Source organism: Sinocyclocheilus grahami, unplaced genomic scaffold, assembly GCF_001515645.1.
Source record: "Sinocyclocheilus grahami isolate Dianchi unplaced genomic scaffold, SAMN03320097.WGS_v1.1 scaffold677.1, whole genome shotgun sequence".
Lineage (NCBI taxonomy): Eukaryota > Metazoa > Chordata > Actinopteri > Cypriniformes > Cyprinidae > Sinocyclocheilus > Sinocyclocheilus grahami.
The window spans coordinates 630,282-650,554 of record NW_015505856.1 but is presented as its reverse complement, the minus strand read 5'-3'; the positions used below and the strand labels follow the sequence as shown (position 1 = coordinate 650,554).

The 20,273-nt window shown below is 38.8% G+C and overlaps 1 protein-coding gene across 1 annotated transcript in view; it reads left to right on the top strand.

The window, feature by feature from the left end:
- Positions 1 to 20,273, top strand: part of LOC107559184 (roundabout homolog 2-like) — a 187,103-nt gene that overhangs the window by 111,758 nt on the left and 55,072 nt on the right. Inside the window, 6 exon segments of the mRNA XM_016242940.1 lie at positions 8,096 to 8,253; positions 10,063 to 10,133; positions 11,074 to 11,210; positions 13,029 to 13,040; positions 15,596 to 15,720; positions 16,930 to 17,101. Of these exon segments, the coding sequence (XP_016098426.1) occupies positions 8,096 to 8,253; positions 10,063 to 10,133; positions 11,074 to 11,210; positions 13,029 to 13,040; positions 15,596 to 15,720; positions 16,930 to 17,101 (675 nt within the window).

Here is a 20,273-nt window from a genome sequence, read left to right as displayed (position 1 = left end):
CTCTCTCTCTCTCTCTCTCTCTCTCTCTCTTTCTCTCTCTCTCACACACACACACACACACACACACACACACACACACACACACACACACACACACACACACACAGACAGACATGCACACGCAAAGTGTGACTGGCCAATGCAAAGGTTATTTTATGAATATGAATATGGATGTAGCAGTCTTAAAGGAAAAAGGATGGCTGGCTGGATGGATGGATAGATAGGCTGATTTTGCATCCTTGTTTTGTTAGACAAACACAAAGTGGATATGTAATGTAATAAGCGCACACACACACCCTCGCTCAGAGGCTCAGTGCTGGTTCATTAATGCAACGTCTCCAGCAGAGAGTTTAATTAAACGAGGGACGGAGTTGATATGAGACACCTTTTCACAAACCACCATCTAGTTCAATTAACTGAAGCAAAGCATTAAAGCAAAAGACTGCAATCAGTGCAAACAGCACAGATTCCCTTTCAGACTCATTGTGTCTGTGCATATGGATGTGCGTGTTGCACGTAAGTGAAACTGTTAGCCTGAATGATATTCTATTGAATGTCAGCAGTAGGCCTCTTCACAGAGCTCCACCGTGGGCCTCACGTTACCTTTCTAAGGTCAGCCTACAATGTTAAATCCTGAAGCACCAGGTTCTGTTTCTTAAAGGAATAGTTCGCCCAAAATAAAAATCACTTCAAAATATACTCGCCATCAGGCCATGTTTCTTCATCAGAACAAATTTGGAAAAATGTAGCATTACATCACCTGCTCACCAATGGCTCCTCTGCAGTGAATGGGTGCCATCAGAATGAGAGTCCAAACTGCTGATAAAAGCATTACAATAAACCATTATGGATTAGGGACTCATATTTTGGCTGGAAGCAATGGTTTAAAGTTAAAACACCTTATGGATGGATTAGTTTCTTACAAACATGCAGCTTTTCACTTCACAAGACATTAATTGATGGACTGGAGTGGTGTGGATTACTTGTGGATTATTGTGATTCTTTTCTCAAACTCTCATTCTGACGACACCCATTCACTGCAGAGGATCCATTGGTTAGCAAGTGATGTAATGCTACATTTCTCCAACTCTGTTCATATGAAGAAACAAACTTATCTACATCTAGCATGGCCTGAGGGGGAATAAATGTTCAGCATATTTTTATTTTTGGGTGAATTATTCCTTTAATTATTCTTAGCATTAACAAATGACAGTATCATATTCAATGTATCTCTTACTGAATGTAGCGCTAACCTGCTGTTACTGTCTTGAAATGTGTTTGCTTGTGTGAACGTGTTTTCACCATGCAGCTGGCTTCTGCCACACCCATTAGAGTTTGCGTCACAGTGCATCACTTCCGCATGAATGAATCCCACCAAAACACATCACTTGAAAACAATCCAAACATGATGCAAACGGTCATATTTTTACCTTAAGCTATTCCTCATCTTCTTGCAACTGTTCCTTCAGGGATGGAGAGAAGCTTTAAAAGGGAGAAAGAGATTGATTTCAGCCCATTTCCAGTCTAAGCCCCGCTCAGCTGAAGTCTCTGCTTAAGACCATGCAGGCAGAGGGAAAATCCAAAAGGCAGCCATGCTAAAATTACCTCTGACCCACAATGAAATATATATATAGAGCAAGAGAGCGAGTATAAATTGACCACAGCTCTGATTCTACGAAAGAGTTCCCCAAGGACATTTCTCATGACGTTTTCCCATCTTGACAAACTAATTAAAGAGCAGGAGAAAAGATAGAGCAGAGGGAGATCTCAGGAAAGCCATCTCCTCAGTCACATAAAAATAGACCAAACGAAAAGTTCAGCACCTTCATCAAGCAATCGACATCTTTGATATCTGTGGAATTAGGAGCAGCCTTCATTTTATTAATCTTTCTCTCTTTCTCGCTCGCTCTCTCCTTTGGAAGTTTGTGAGAATCCGAAGCATGTAGAAATAGATGAGCTTTGGAGGAGGGAGAAAGTTTGGCTTTTGATCAGGCGTTTGCTGTAGCAGGCTTCTCACTGTGCCGCCGAGGCTTCAAAACTCAAGAGTTGTTCATTACAGTGGATCAGGCTCTCTCTACGACTGCTGGAACTTTCTTTGGAACACGTGGATGGCTTTTGAAGTGCCTGACGATTTGTGGTGTGTGTGTGTGTGTGTGTGGATGTGGATCACACTGTTCCCAGCTGGAAAACCAGTTTAGTCCAGTATAAGTTTCCATGTTGGCCAGGCTGGTTTATGGTGATTAGTGCTGGTCCAGCTAGCACAAGTCTGCTGCTCACCAGTAAAGCATGTCATTTTCTGTGATTATTTCCTCTTGACACCGTATTTTTTTAATCTTTTTTTTCCCTCCTCCTCTCAAAACTGTATGATTTAGTTTTTAGGTACAGAAATTGAATAAAGTAATGAAATGTAAAAGAGCATTGCTTATTTGACTTTATAAATTAAAAATTAATCTTTATTAAAGTTACAAAGTCTATTCAGTCAAGAGCAGTGAGTGATTTCTTTGTTGTTGCTGTTTGATTAATATTAAGAAAGTGCTGTCACTTTAAGAGAATGCACTGATCCAGTGCACTGATACAGTACATTCAGCTGGCTATGTCGGCATTTTGACACAATTTTTGTGTGAATTTGTCCATTTAAACACAATACTTCAGAGAGAGCTTAATATTTGAGCTAAAAATAATTTGAGCGCGCCTCAGCACCCGGGTGATGATGGAATAAATGCTCATATTCCAGCATAAGGCATCCGCATTGAACAAGAGTGAATGGTTTGTCCACGTTTTTTTTTTTTTCCCTCCATCGCTGTTGTTGTAATGTACTGGGAAGCCAGAATGCGCATCCATCAACAGAAACATGCATTAGCCGAACCCTGTTTGTTTTACATGTTATTTATAGCAAAACCATATTACAGATGCGTTGTCAGATTTAAGTTGAACCGCGGTCCTAGCGGGTGCTGAACAGTGTGTGGAGAATCATGCGGTTAGATTTTTTTCCGCGAACCGTTCCACCCCTAATACATACATACACGTACATACATACCATGTTATCAGCATCCACCGGGCCTCCACACTCTGCAGCTGGTCAGGGTGTAATTTTAACACAGGAAGATGGAGACATTTGGCATCTCTTTACAGACCCAGAAGTGCCTCCTTAAATGATTTTTGGAAGGAATTGTGTCTTTAGTTATGAGGGGTGTTTAATTTCCAAGTCACAGTGAAAATTAGCCACCTAGTGTCTGTGTGTATTATGCAAATGAATGCTGTTTTCAGTCACAATTAAGTGATTAGAAAGCCGCCATTCTCTGTTTTTTATCCTGTTCTCTCATCATTCCTCTCTCCTTCTCCCCATCTTCCTCGTTTTGTCTTTGCTTTTCAGCAATATCACAGTAATGAAGCTATTACTTTGAGTGAATTTTAATGAGTTTTTAGCTAACATTTTAATGAGCTATACATTACCATAAAGCCCGGGATTAGGCTAAATTGAATTTGGGAAGTGCACATAGAGGACAGAGCAACGAGCAGAGAGGTTCATTAAGAGTTAATTATATTGTTTGTGATGAGCTTGTGTTCCGGAGCCAAGGGTCCAGTCGGAGGCGTTAGCATGGGGCGGAAGTCATTAGCTGGTTGGCTAGCGGCAGTCTTGTTAGGCTAACGGTGGAAGTGCGGCTTTTGAAGGTGAGAGGTGTTTGCTTGCCAGTACATACACCTCCATTTGACCTTCTGTTTTTGTAAAATTAAGCTACTTATACAGTAATTGCTACATTGTAGCCCTAATATTGTTACATGTGCACTAAAACCAATTGGGTGTAGAAACTATTTTCACTCAGAAATTGCTAGTAAATTTCACAAACAATTACAGAGAAACGCAAGTTGAATTAAATTTTGAAATAAAAAAAAAACTGAAGTAGTATTTTCTTGTAAAACACTAATATTCTCACTAATATATATTTTTACAGTGTTTCCAATTATCCTTTTTTTTTTTTTTAATGAATAGTTTACCCAAAAATGTAAATTCTGCACTGAACAAAAAAAAGGAGAGAAAAAAACAAAGGTGTTGATTTAATTTGAGACAATTTTCACTTAGAAAATGCTAGTAAATTTCAAAAATATTTACAAAGACATGCAAGTAACATTGAATTATGCATGACATTTTTAGATAGAAAGTAAAACATCCTCATACTTGTTTTTATTTACAACTTTAAATATATACATGTATGTGTGTGTGTGTATATATGTGTGTGTGTGTGTATTTAACAGTCTGTCAGTATTTATATTCCATCAAACAAGATACAAGAAATTGTCACTCTTTTACATGCAATTGCAATGAAACCGGAGCTTTAAAGAATTATGCAAAACACTATAAAAGCATCCTAAAAGTTGCTTTTACTTTCTTAAAGGAAGAAAATCATACATGTTTGTAGCGACATTTAAATTTCACAAACATGTTTGCACATGAATGGACAGTTAAAATGTGCTGTGACCGAGATTCTCAGTAGATTTTGTACTAGCGAGAATAATGTGTGAGTGGCTGTGGGATAGAGGCAGCAATGTTTGTGCAGCTGTTAATGCTAGTATGCTAGTATGTATAGCATTTAGGGAGGAGGAGGAGGAGGGTGAAGATGATGATGTTGATGAAGACAAGAAGTGTGTGTGTGTGTGTGTGTGTGTGTGTGTGTGTGTGTGTGCGCGCGTTTTTGTGACAAATGATTGAGGTATTACAAGGAGAAGGTGACTTTTCAGGACATTACCCCATTTCCCCACTTTTCAAAGCGCTTATAAATCACACAGAATGGAGTGTATTGAAAATCTGAAATAGCACAATGTTTCCTAGGGGTAGGGTTGGTGTAGGACAATAGAATATACGGTCTGTACAGTATAAAAACCATTACGCCTATGGGATGTCCCTACTTTTCACAAATGTAAACCTGTGTGTGTGTGTGTGTGTGTGTGTGTGTCTGGAGGCCTTTATTTGCAGTGTGCGGGTGTGTAGATGGGGTTTACAGGGATCACTGGGGCTTGAGCTCATAACGGGACTGATACTGCAAACAAATGGAACAGCTTTCTTCCCAACTACAGACTGGGGCACATTTTCACATTACTCTTGCCTGTAACTCACACACACATAGGCATGTATACGAACAGAGCCAGGGGCAGCGCTATTTTAAAAAAGTGCTATTTCCCTGAAAGTGACATATTTACACTCTTTCATGCGAGAGCCACATCAGACACAGCATCAACTGTAGTGAACACTTTTGAGAGGCACTCAAATGAAATGCTATCACTGCTTATAGCATACTGGGAAAACACTCATCTGTCCACAATCATTTTCTGTACCTCTCTCTCTCTCTCTCGATCAGTATGTTGTTGTTATAAAGTGCAGTAGGAGTGTGATATTGCTCTAGGCCAGTTCTGTGCTGTAATCCCACTGCGTTCTGACCTTTGCCGGCTCTGATGCTGACACAAGCTACCAGCACTGCAGTGCACGATGGTAAAAACAAACTGATTTATATGTGTACATTACCATATTATCCACTCCACAGGTTTGTGTGTGTGGTCTTGCCAATTATCTTGACATAATTTGATTAGTATTGTATTTCTGTATGTCTGGTATGTAAAGTTATATCATATCATATCTCATATCATATATCATATCATATTATATTGTTAACATTTATTATATATTTTTAAATGATTCCTTTATTTTTTAATGTAAAATTATATTATAGTCAAGTTAATAATTTACACCTTGAAATTTAGAATTTAAAATGATAAAATTCTTATAAATTAAATTAATAAATTATATAATTTAAATTAGTAAATTGTAATGAGGTTAACTGTAAAAATTGTAAAAAAATTATAAAACTATTTTAATATGATAGAAAACATTATTTAAAAAAGTCAATTTCTAAAATAATGAATATATAATTAAAAGTAATAGTAATTAGTAAGGAATAATTAATATTATATAATTCACAACCTTATAAAAAAAATTTATGTGCAAGATTGTACTACAGTCTAAAAATCTAAGATTCATATAGACCTGTGTGTGTGTGTGTGTGTGTGTGTGTGTGTGTTACAAAAGAACAAATTTAAAGTTTTCTACAATCTTATTTTTTAGGATCTTTAATAATCCTTTTTTAGTCAACAACATATAAACAATAAATGTTTCAGCTGTAAAGTAGCACTACTTCACATAAGTCATATTACAGATTTTTAGACTGTAGTGCAATCTTAGAGCACATTTGCAATCTTGTTACAAGGACATGCTGTTTTTTAGATGTCTAACGTGCCAAACATGTAGCAAAAAATAAAGAAAGAAATAAAAAAAACTCAAGAATATCAGGCCCTTTAATTGCCTTTGGCACTGACTATATCTGACAACTCCAAACACACTTAAGTACAAAGTAGCATCTGTCCTTTTTTAATGATCCTCTTGGCTTCCTTCCATTGCATCATCTCCTGTTACACTTTTCCACCGCAAACCCTTAACTTAGCACCGAAAGTTTTGAAATCTAGCCAAAAAAACTGCAAAGTTGCCAATGTAGCCCTAAAACACCCTCTCCACCTCTACCAGCCGTCCTCCAGGAGGAAGAGAAGGAGGGTGGCGGAGGAATATTCAGCAGATAAGCCTCTCCTTTAGCCTCCAGCCTGACAGACAGATGCGGCTCTCGCTAGCGTGCGGGGGAGGGAGACGAACAATACATAAATATTAATCAGATGGAAGATCGAGAGGCTCATCGCACCCAGAGAGAGAGAAAGAAACATGTAAGAGAGCTGGAAGTCGAGGCTTTTGGAGGGATGAAAATTTAATTATGCGTATTGAATGTCTGTAAAATTACACACATACATAGAGCTTTGTCTTATTTTACAGCGTTATACTTATTTGAACAAATCACTAACTTTAACTATCAAACTTCAGCATGTGAGTTGCCCTTGAGTGATGGAGAGATGTGCTATTGCTTTTTCAAGTGATTGAAAAAAGCCACAGACTTGCGGTGAAGGACCAGAGCTACAGTATATCTAAGAGATCAGAATATCATAGAGACTTGTTAGTGTGCCCTTTTGAGCAACAACCTAGCAACCATTCAGAATGCCCTAGCAACTGCACTGCAACATGTTAGCAACTGCTCGAAACACTTTAGCAACTCCATGGCATGTTTAATTCAGGGATGACTCTACCAGAGTTAGAGTTTGAACAGCTTTAAACATGAATTATCCAATCCGATTTTCAAATCAGAGTGCTCTCTTTCACAATGAATTTATTAAATCAAATTAAGTCATTATCTGATTCATAAATCGTAACTAAGACAAGTCGAGAGCATTTTTCTCTATTATTGCATGATCATTTGACAGATTTATCATTTGGTCCCTCACAGGTCAGCACTAGAGTATAATTACCCAATTTATTAATAAAGCATCGTAGATGAATGTGAAGATGTGTAGAGATTTGTTTATTAATTCATTGCATTTATTCATTGCTGATAATTGGGTGACCTCATGTATGTTTTTGCTGTCGTGTTTATTGCTACATTAGTCATGGCCAGAGGCATAGGTTGTGATAAAAGGGTGTGCATGGGTGATTAGTTGGCACTGATTTACCAGCCCACCCACTGACTGTGTGTGTGTGTGTGTGTGTGTGTGTTCGCATACGTTCCTCTGCTGCATGCATATGAGTGACAGAAAGCTGGAGGGCACAATATCTCTTCCCTCTCTCTGTTTGTTCTCCTGTCTCGATAGGGAACCCCATTAAGTTCAATTAAGGTTTTCTTGTAATCACCCCATCAAATAAAACTCATACATACCCTTCTGCAGACGGATGCCTTCACACGCAGCATGATTTACTGCGCCTGTCGTTCCCGTGACCTCAAAATACTTAACAGAACTTTCAAACAGGTGTCTCTCTGCACCCTGTTGAATGGGAGCTAACATTTGAACACTGCTGGAGTGTGTTAGCATTTTAGAGGACTTAATGAAATGACATCTGTTTCAGCAACAAAAGAACATTTATTTGTGCCTCGGGGAATGTAAGCATGACTAAATTTGCAAATGGTTAAAGAACGAGCTAATCTCTCTCTCTCTCTCTCTCTCTCTCTCTCAGTGTTACGTGATGATTTCAGACAGAACCCTACAGATGTGGTGGTGGCTGCTGGAGAGCCGGCCATCTTGGAGTGCGTTCCCCCTCGTGGACACCCGGAGCCTACCATCTACTGGAAGAAAGACAAAGTACGAATCGATGAGAAGGATGACAGGATCAAGGTGAGAACAGAAGACACAGGAACTATTTATTTATTCATTTATTCATTTATTCATTTATTCATTTATTCATTTGTTCATTTATTCATTTATTAATTTGTTCATTTGTCATTTGTTCATTTGTTCATTTGTTAATTCATTCATTCGTTCATTCGTTCATTCGTTCATTCATTCCAATTTGATGAGAAGGATAACAGGATAAAGGTGAGAATGACAGTCAGGAACTATTCATATTTAGGGTTGCAAAGGGGTGAAAATTTTCCCAAAAGTTTTCAAACATTTTCTAAATTATCCCCAAAGTTTCCAAATATTCTGGAATGTTTCTAGAGTTTACCAGAAATGTTCTGCCTCTTTGCAACCCTATTCATATTCAGTTTGTTTGTATGGATTTTTTATATATATAGAACAGCTGAAAGCCCAGGAGACTCAACGCGCTGTCCGGAATGGCGTCTTTCAGCCAGGTTTCCGTGAAACACAGAGCAGCAGAGTTTGAAAAATCCTTATTTATCCGGGAGAGCAGAAGGAGTTCGTCCGTTTTGTTGGGTAGAGAGCGGAGGTTCAACAGATGGATGCTAGGCAACGGCGTCCTGAATCCGCGCTGCCTGAGCTTGACGAGGGTGCCGGCTCGCTTCCCCCGTCTGCGCGTCCTGAAGCGCTTGATCAGCGCCGCAGCTCCCCCGACTACAATGTCCAGCAAAACATCAGAATAATCGAAAACTGGTGAAACATCGGGTGGTGTGTACTTCCGAATGTCCAGCAATTAGTCTCTGGTGAAACTGATTGCAGGGATATAACTAAAGACAGGACAAACTAACAAAAACAACTGCGGAGCACGTCACGGAGGCAGCCATCAGCATCTGCGCCATCGCGAACATGGTTTTACCAGGCTTGTTTCATGCAATATTTAGTCTTAGTGGTTGAACATCTGATTCGCATCTGTTTATGTTGTTTCTTAACCTCCGTCTCTCACTCTCTCTCTCTCTCTCTGCGTCCAATCACATCAGACTTTGCCTCAGGCTCTGTCAGAAAGACACTTGATAGATCGGAATGTTTAGCTTCTGTGCAGTGACATTCTCCTTCTGTTTTCATTCAAACAGTATCAGCTTTATTCTCCTAAACCTGAAGTGACCCTGGACTTTGTGACCTTACATATATGATCAACGCATGCAATAACGTAACCAAGGAAAGCAATCTGACTATAGCTAAAATAGTGCTGAAAATTAATGATTTCTTTCTTTCTTTCTTTCTTTCTTTCTTTCTTTCTTTCTTTCTTTCTTTCTTTCCCATTATGAGTGATTCTCTAGAAAGCTGAGAATGGCCAGGTTATATTTCAGTTCCAAAATCAAATAATATTGTAATTTTATAATTTTATAATATATATTTATACTTTTATTTTGATCATACATAAATAAATAAATAATTAAATAAATAAAACTCTATTATTACTGTAATGCGAATATATATATTAAATTGTATATTTTTACATATATAGAATATTATATATAATAATATATATATATAAATTAAATTAAATTATACCGTTTTACACTATATATAATTTAAAGTGAATTCTAAAACAAAAAGAAAAAGAAAAACAACACAAATAAACTGAATTTTCTTTCTACTGTATATATTTCTCTTCATTTTAAGGTGAAATATTCTTCTTGGTCCTTATTCTGGTCCCCCCTTTTTTCATCTGGTTCCCCTTTTTTTTTAATGAAGCAACATACATTCTGTGGTTTGACTGTATATTGTCTTCATAAACAGCAGTCTTTAGAAGAATAATTCTGGTCTTATTGGTCCTCATGTCAGGGATCAGCCTGTCTCCTGCGCCACATGGCGTGCTCTCTGAGCCCTGCTTCCTGTGGAAGGGCAGATCTGGAGTGACAGACAGCAGACAGAGTGTTTTCTAGCTGTCACCGCTATGGCACAACACCCTCTCACACTTGCTCACAGACATGCATACACTCTCCAGAAATCCCAATTATAGCAAAATACTACAAAGAAGACCAACTTGCAAGGCCTGTCAACCACACTTTCACCTCACACACAGCTCATCACCTTTGGCTGTCAGTTTCCAGGACATAGTGCTGCTGAAGTACCTAGGAGCTGCCAGAGAGGTGCAGATCAATAAGGCTGGATTCTACATCTCAAATCCCTTTCTGTTCAGTCTGACCTGGAATCGGCCTGTTTTTATGATTAGCTCCCAGATACGCCCACTTCTCTCTCTCACACACACACACACACATCGGATGCCTCATAAATATTGGAAGCATCTGCGGTTCCAGTTGAAAGCCTCCTCCTCCTCTGTAGAGTGTGTGTCATTGTTGAATAATTGATCTTTCTCTGTCAGTGATAAAAAATGCAGTGTTTCTATACAGTGCTCTTTCTCTGAATATACCAGATTTTCCTAATATGGTGTTCTAAATAGCGTCTGCTATGATGTGTTATCAAATTTAATGATAATTTTAATATATCTTATGTATTATACACTACCGTTCAAAAGTGTGGGTTGGTTGGTAAGATTTTGTTTATGTTTTAAAAATAAGTTTCTTATGCTTACTGAGGTTGCATTTATTATATTTAAAAAAAAAAAGAAAAAAAAAAACATAAAAAAATAGAAAGTTCAAAAGTGCAGCATTTATTTGAAATATAGCACTTTTGATCAATTCAATGCATCATTGCTCAATAAAAGTATTTTATGTCTAGTTTATATCTAATAAATCAAGTCTTACTGAACCCAGTAGTGTATACTGTACTTTATCACATCATCAGAAGTTGTTTCTAGTTGCTAAACTCATCTTCTGTTCATATGTGTTTCAGGTATGATATTAAATATGATAAAGACGACTATGTGCTGAGGATAAAGAAGGCAGCAGCGAGCGATGAAGGAACCTTCACCTGTGTAGCTGAGAACAGAGTTGGAAAAACGGAGGCGTCCACCACCCTCACGGTCAGAGGTCAGTTGAGTATCCAAGTCTACCACAAAAGTTAAATGACACTGCTTACATCTTTCCAGCCTCACAGGGTGGTTGGTTGCCTTCAGAAATGTGCATTTCATTCAAATGTTTCAAAGCAACTCATACAATCAGCTTAGTCGAATGCTTTTGATTGCATAATTGATTACTAATTACTGTTTTTGATTACTTGATTATAATTATTGATTGCTGGATTCCTAAATTGCACCACCTGTTTAAGGGCTTAAATAGATTAAATACGTTAAAGGGATAAATTAGAGAGAAAAAAGAAAAAAACAGATTGGATAATTTTTTTAATTCATTTTTTTATTTGACAAACAAAACCAAATATTAGAGCATCTCAGAGACCCAACAGTGCATTTGTGCTGATCTTGGTTATTTGGCTTTATCATAAGGTTTCCCTTTACTGGAAATCAATAGCAGTGTAATGTATTTTTGGTGTAGTCTCAGTCTAAAAGAGTGAGATAACCTCCTGACGGGTCTCAAATGAACTCCTGAAGTGTAATTTAGGTAGGTGGGGGGCGGGGATCTTGCCCAAGGCACCAATCCTTTTTTATTATTTACACCCCCTAGAATGGAGGCCACCAACCCCCCTCTGCACACACATAAACATGCTATCTCCTCAGTTCCACTGTGGCACTCCAGCCCAAACCAGCAAAACCATTTCACAGTTTACTGGTGCAGACCAACCTCGAAAAGCCCAGCTCGGGTGGGCAAGGTTAATAATTCTTTTTTTCTTTTTTCGCCATAATCTCCCTCTCTCCCCTTCCACCTCCTCTCAGTCTCCCTTCTCTTCTCACCACATTAAAACAACCTGCTTAGATGCACTGTGGAAGGCTCCTCATGTGGGTGGGGGGTGGTCAGTGGCCTTCAGGAGGGGTCTGGAGCTGCCAATGGGGACAGCTGTCAATTTTCAGCCCTTTTGAAAGCGGGATTTACAACCAGACAGAGTTCAGCCATGAAGGGATGTGTGGGGATGCAGAGTGGAGGGTTTTTACACAAGCTCACTTTCCAGAGAGAGAGAGAGATACAGAGAAACAGAGGAGGGAAGGAAGGAAGGAGAGGACAGCACTCTGAGCGTGATTTCTCCATCTTAATGTCAATATGGCATCAGCCTCTTCGACAGCTCCACTGCTGCATTAAATAATAATAACTGCTTTTTTGTCAGCTAGTTTCTCTTGGCCATTCCGTCTATTTTGCCCATATTCTGTCTTGCCGGTTCAGCTTCTTCACAGAGAGCTGTGTATATAGACCTCGTTATGGCAGGTGAAGCAGATTTCATAGCTTGAATTGTATCCCGGACGAGCCCCCGATTTTAAAGACTTCATATGAATAGAGATACCTGTCAGTTATGGAGGAGAGACAGGAGTGCTGATTTTGATTTTCTTAGCTGTCCACGTTCTCACACAATAAAAATAAACATTAAATATGTCTGCCACCGGATGGTGCTAGTCCAGATGAGCATTTTTGTGATGATTATTTGAAGGTTCCGGTCAACAATGAAGTTGAAAAATAAAATTTAATAAAATGCATTGCATTTTCCCTCTACTCCTTGCATCTCTGCTGTGGAATCTATTTCCACCTACCTACGCTGTGCTGAAATGAAAAAAAAAAATATATATATATATATATATATATTTAAAAAATATATATTAAAAAACACACATTGTCATTGTTCATTCTGAATTTGATTTCTTTTGTTCTTAATTCTTTTCACTTTCTTCTTTGTTCGTCCTTTCTGTTTGTGTCTGTCTTTTGTCATTTTTTGTTGTCTTCACTCCTCCATTGTTGTGTCTTCAGCTCGCCCTGTTGGTAAGTACCCATCCCAGTCACTCCTTCATACTGCATGTGTGCCTTCTGTGCTCCTTCCTCCTCTCCTGCTACACACATGCACACATACAGTGTGCTGGCTCAACTCTTCAACTAACTCTGTAGAGGTTCAGTACTTCCTGTTTCCGCTTCACTACTTCCCCTTCCCATCCTGATGAACTTGATAGCAAAGTAACAAAGAAGAGTTTTATCCCATACTAACCTGTGGCTGTACTAACTACCTTTATTATAGGATTATAGGTTGTGATAGTACTCTGCTAAAAAAGCTTATGAGTGTGTTAATTGCTTAAAACTTGTGGCTTCTGCTTAATGAATATAATTCAGCAGTCTTCCTAACACACACAACCATCTGGGTGTACATGAGTTGAAATACTTTAAAACAACAAGTTCTAGCCTCCTGCGAAGTTGTTCGATTAGTCATGTCAGTTTCTGTTTATTTTTCTGTCTGTGTGTGCATTTCGGAGAGAGTGTGCATGCTTGTTTCCTGTTGTTCTCATGTGTGTTTATTTACAGCTCTCAGAAGTGGGTTTAGTCATGAACTCTCTCCAGTACGAAGCAGATGTGCTCCGTCATGAATTAAATATGGTAGCCGATCAGCTATTCTGCTCTTACAGGGCCTCATTCTCCCAGCAGACACTTCCCAATGAAAAGAGGCCAGCAGACATGCATTAAAGAATGTTTCAGGGATGCAATCACAGTTTATTTATGACTAGCTTTGTTCTACTCTTTAGAATCCCCTCTGGAACAGATAGACTTGGGGTGTGTGTGTGTGTTTTTTTTCCTCCCCTCCTGGCCAAAAAGGGCTTTAACACTCAAGTGCACAATGAAGTTTAGCGTTCAAGTTATTAAACAATCACTTTGAGTGAGTGGCATGGGTAAATGCCCATCTTTTATGCCCGCTCACTCCGGTGCAAAAAAAAGCTCTGGAGTAGAATGAAACGGGGCCAATCTGTGATTTAAAGCCTTTGTGTTATGCCCAAACTCACAGAAGTGCCCGCGCCACCGTGCGCCCAGATTGGGAAGCCTGTAAATCTGCCACCATCTGTAACTTGCCTGAATGTGTCAGCCTTAGTCAAGTACAGCCTCACAAAAATCAGTCAGCCACATAAACAACACACAAACACTTGCAGACTTCTCTTGTCCACAGTTGCCAGCTGCACAGACAGTAGAGGGGCTCATTTAGGGATCAAAATGGAGGAGGAGAGCATTTTTTCCGCTGTCAGACCTTTTCTTTTGTAGATGGGCGTACCGTGAGTAATGGTTCCCCTGCTAAACTAACTCAACGGTTTGGAGTCCTGCATCTAGATTTATTGTTGTGGCTACAAGTATAAAACTAACACAGCGTCGGAATGTTCAAATTACGTGGTAGCTGTTGTTTTTGGTCTGAATTTGTGACTTCTTGTGAACCTCATGACTGAAAAGTATCAGTTTTTAACAGTAGTACATTTTGTGTTATTTTTGTTCGGTTAAAAATGATTGATTGTAGGGTCACCGTTCAGAGTTGCTGGCAGAAGCAAATTGTTCTTTTATTTAGGTCAGCTAAAACATTTATTCCTCCATATAAAGACCTTTGCTCCATCCTTGGAACTCCCTAACTGTATGTGAGTGGTACCTTCTGCAATAGCATTTTATCTTCTCACAAGCTCCAGCTGCCATTGCCTGCCTTTGAAGACTCTGACAAACCTTTTTTAGACGATTGGTGCCCTAACCTTCTCATTAAGGAGAAAGTAGCATTTACTCCATGTTAAGGGGAAAGTTCGGATCCCTGTTTCTGAATTCTGATGCCATTTTAAAGTCAGGTTAGACAGGGAAAGCAGGGAAGATGGTACTTTTAATTGGTTTATTTGAATGTGCTCTGCAGGAATGTTGGCTGAGTTTCTGTGCCGGGTGAGTTGAGAGGTTAAAAATACTTTGCTAAGTGTGACACATAAGGCGGGAAAAAAATCTAGTTTTGTGAGAACTTGACCCAAGTTGGCAGTTAGAATAAAGAATGATGTCCAACAGCAATTCAATGTTTTCCAAGCTTGTCCAGCTTGTGACCTCTGCTTATCTTCGATACAGGAATAGAAACTGTTTTGTTTAGCTAGAGTAAATAGAGACGAGCATTTAAATCCACTTACAAAAGCACTGTCCACTCAAGTTCATGGTGTGGCATCCACACTTAGCTTCTCCTCTCCGTGTGTCCTGACCGGAATGACCCACCCCTCCCTCTGGTGTTGTTACTGCAGCACGGCTGTGCCTGAAAGCTGCCGTCATTCATTCAGAACCGCCATCCGCGGCCCCACCTGGATGAATGGCTTCCTGTGGTTGCTGTCGCTGTCCTTGCTGTTTGTGGTCAAAGCAAACAGATAATCCAAGAGGCCGAACGGTGTTGGAAACGGGCTGATGCATGGAAGCTCTGTTTCAGTGACCTTGGCAGTCAATGCCTGTGGATGCCTTACGTTCCCACTGACTGCCAGTGATCAGCGTGTATGTGTCAGTGTGTGTTTGTGTCTAAGGGTATGGTGTAATGGTAATGTCTTTGGTTCTTGACTCAGCCGCACCGCAGTTTGTGATCAGGCCGCGGGATCAGATTGTGGCGCAGGGACGGACTGCCAGTTTCCCCTGTGAGACCAAAGGGAACCCACAGCCGGCAGTCTTCTGGCAGAAAGAAGGAAGTCAGGTAAGAGAGAGAACAATTTTCTCTTTTTAACCTACTTTTATTTTTGTGAAAGCATTGGGCTAGTGGTTAGCATACATGCTCCAGGCGTATTGACAATAAAACGGTTGAACAAATCCCTTAGACTTATATTGAAGAAGGGATACAAGTTATATCTAGGAATGGGTCACCCTAGCATCCACCCAAAGGACCTTAGTGATCGCAAAACTGGCAACCACCCAGAACATGCTAGCATTGTAGCAGTGAGCTTTAGCATGGCAGGCTAGTTAAAAATTCATATAAAAGTAATACAAAATTTGAAATACTGGAGGATTTGATTCTTAATCCCAATATTAAATGCAATATAAAACTTTCTATTACATTTTCTGTCCTGCCATTCCTCTCTTAAGTAAGATATGAAGGTATTTGTTAAAAGGCTAAATTAAAGCAGTTATTGAGTCATTAGCGTTGAGAGAAGCCTCTCAGTCACACTTGAGGATAATGGACCCAACATCTATCATGTGTGAGAGGCTAATTAAAAAAAGAGTGAAAGAAAGAAAGAAATAACATCATTTGGAGTGTAATTTGGAGCATTAAAGTCATTAGGTGTAATTGAATCCGGCTAATGTCTTTCGGTTTCTGACGGTCAGCTATGAGGACTCCGAAATCTAAAGAGAGAGAGAGAAAATGAAAGGAAGAGTGGAGGGATCTCAAGGATATAAAATCTGAGGTAAATATGAGGGTTCGGTCAATGATGGCCGTTAATGAACCCAGCTTGTTATCTGTCGTAATTAGCGAACAGTCTAAACCGGCCGCTGGTGGTGAATTAGCTTCGAATCACCTGGCCTCCTCACTTTCCAACAGATTTCATTTCAAATACAACATCCATGTCAGACAGAGTGAGTACACAATGCAGCCCAAAGCAATTACTGGAGTCATTTGGACACAATGGATACACACAGTGAGAGATATACACAGTCTGGTTTAGCATACTTGTTAGCAAAAGCTTTATTTGCTGTGAGCCATTGTGTTGCACAATTTAAAGTCACACCACCGTAATTACTTTCAGAATTTTAATAACTGATAATACAGATAATAATTTACCCCCTCTAATGCAAAAATGTCTTTCCTCATGTGTTTCTGTTCGAAGAACGGTGGGTTTCAGGTAGCAAATTTTCCCTGGAAATCCTCTTCACACTTTTCTTGTTTGTTCACTTTTCTTTGTTTGTGTAGAACCTCCTGTTTCCAAATCAACCGCAGCAGCCCAACAGTCGTTTCTCGGTGTCGCCCAGTGGAGATCTGACCATTACAGTGGTCCAGCGGGCAGACGCGGGATATTATATCTGCCAGGCCCTGACGGTGGCGGGCAGCATCCTGGCCAAAGCACAGCTTGAGGTCACAGACGGTAAGCACTGGGGTGGATCGGACCACAACAGGGCTTTGGGAATGTGGATAGTTCTTACCTTGTTGGTGTTTCATTCTGTTTCTTTGTTTTTAGTTTCAGGACTTTTTTTAAATGAAGCAATTCAGTTCCTTCTAAAAGATCTCCTGCAGCTGCCACAAACTGAACTATTTGTCATACATTTTTTTAATAGTTAGGAATACAGTATAAGAAAATTGGAAAACAAAAATGCAAATAACAAACCTATCCAACACACATTTTTTTGCTAATCTTTTTTTTTTTCATTATTCAGTTCTTTTCAAAACAGTCCTGATTAATTATTCATTTAATTAATTTAAATCATTAGAATTAAATTGCATGTTATTTGATCTTTTATAATGTCTTTTATAATTTTACAAATTGTGTTTTTTATTATTGATAAATTTGTTACAAAATATAAAATAATAAAAATATAAATATATTAAATATAAATAATACTACTACTACTAATAATAATAATAATAAAAATAAAATTGTTTAGGAAGGATCCAAAAGTTCCCCATTCCTTCCACCCATGATTTTTTAAATAAATATTTTGCATTGTGCAGAAATTGTAAAATACTATGATTAATTCAATAATTATTAGAATTAAATATTTTATTTTTTAATTCTCTTTTTACATTTTAACTGACTTTTGTTAAGCCTCTGTTTTCATTATTCCGCTCTTTATCACTCGCTGTCGTTCTCTTTTCACCACTCTTTAATTTTCCTTCATTCATATGTCAGCCTACACTTTTCACACCCGACACAAACGGAGGCCTCAATATCCCCATACAAAAGGTACTGGCAGAAAGATAGATGTCATATGAAAACCACTTCTGTTGCCGCTGGATCCACATTAAGAGCTGAATTGGAATGTGGCCTTGAGCTCTGCATTGATTCTGCCTCTCTATGTGAAATGAATAGCAAGCCTGACGACCCTGAATTCCGCTCACGTTTGAATATTACAGGAGCACATCTCTGTGAACTTCTCTTGACAGGAGGAAAACTTAATTTCAGCTCGAGAAGGGAGTGAAAACAGCCGTCCTTGAAAACTTCAGATACTGATCATGGAAAAATTGCTTTGGCAACAAAACATGTTTTGGGTTGTGTAAGAGAGATTTTTTTTTACAAAGGAAAAAGTAGCAAGAAGTCAGTTTGTATGAACTTTTCAACTACATCTTCAGTCTAACAGTAAAATGTAATTCTTTTAAGTTGATGGCTGTTACTGTTGACTGCAAAGCATATCAATTAAGCGATTTTGTCTTAGAAACCACATATGACCTAGACTGCCATAAGCGGCTTTTACTCAGAAATGCGTGTGTGTGTGTGAGATGTTGTGGAGGATGACAGCAAAGAGGGATGACAGGAATGAAAGAGGAAGAGGGTCACGGCCACACCTGCGCTGGAGGAAGAGTGTGATTTAGTGGCTGTTGAGGTGGCGGAGAGAGCTGGACAGGTTCAAGGAGAGATTTGATGAAAAATGGCTGCTGCCAGACGGCACCAAGGCCTTCACACTGTCTAAAACTGTCCCGTCAGATGATCAGCACTCCATCATGTCACGTCAACACACATATGACTTAGTCTTATTACACTCACACATCAACCAAACTGCCTAATCTTAGCAGACACTGCAAAAGGAGGAAAGTCAATGCACTTTTTTCTGTTAATAACTAGTCAGTTAGCAGGCAAATGCATTTAGTTGATTAGTTAGTCAGTTAGTTACTCACATTTATATGGATTTAATTTATTTATTTTTATGTTGCAGAGCACTTGCAGATATAAAGGAAAATTTACTTTACGAAAAGTCTTGCAAAAAATATGTATTTATTTATTTATTCTGCAGTTCTTTAGAAAACGATCATGAATATAATGTGTCCTTTCAGCAGGGATGAGATTGGGCTGATTGGAAACAACTGCAGTCTAGTCGAGTTTAAGTGCAACAGTGCAACACTAAAGACTCATTCAGTACAGAGGATGCAGCTTTAATCCAAATACAGCCATTATGCCTCATCAGTCTCTATCTATCCGCGCATGCATCTCTGGGGTTTATACCGGCCTGATGGATGTGCCTGCAAAGCACTCTGGGGTTTAATCTCGAAGCGGAGTAATCCACATTGATGAATTAGAATGGCAACTCTTCATCCCTGAACCCAAATGAGGCATTCCGATGGAGATTTGGACAATATAAATACCATCCTTTATTCAGAGTGAGACAAATAGTAACGCAGCCGAGAATGGAAGAAGACTGCATCTAAAGCTGTATTTAAGGGTTAGAGGTGCAGTCTGTAATTAGCACCCACCAGCTTTTTGGTCATTAATTCACACCTGCTAATTAGTGTGTCCACAGAGGGGCAGGGGACAAGACACGGCTGTGATTATTGTATTATTATTAGTCTGAGAAATAAATGGTTGGCACTTCTCAAGGGGCATTTGATGCCCATTTGTACATCAATTGTTGCTGCTTTATAGCTGAATCAAATTTGGTTCCAAAATTATGAACCCTGCAACATCAATACTGTTATTGAACTGAATTGAATCAGCAGAATTGAGCTGAATAATGACACTATTGCCACTTTTAAAGCTGTTTATAGCTGAATGAAGCTTGTTTCATAATTTGATTAACTTTGCACTACTATTGACTATCTTCTGAAGAGCTGCTTTATTTGAATCAAGTTTGTGTCATAACTAATTAACTTTGCAACATTCACTCTGTTATTGAACTATATTGAATCATCATAGAACTACACTGTGCTGAATAATGACACTATTGTCTTTTTAGAGCTACTTTACAGCTGAAATTTGATTTGTTTCATAACTGAAGAATTGAATACTATTATTTTCTTGTTTATTACAGTGAAACGGCTTTAAAACAGTCTGTATTGTATGAAGCGTAATATAAATATGTGTGACTTGACATCACCATAAACGTCAATAGGCAGAGCCTAAAACTAACTTTTTGCCACACCTGCCAATGGCCGGTGACATGATAAAATTTAAATGATAAAACTCTTTTTGCAAAAACAGGCAGTTATTACTACTACAATAACTAAACATATTTAAAATGTTTTTAATTTGTCCTGCTGGTGCATTTTCCCTCAATTTTCCCTATTAACTATAGCCATTCAACATTACAGCATAATTTAAAGCCATTATT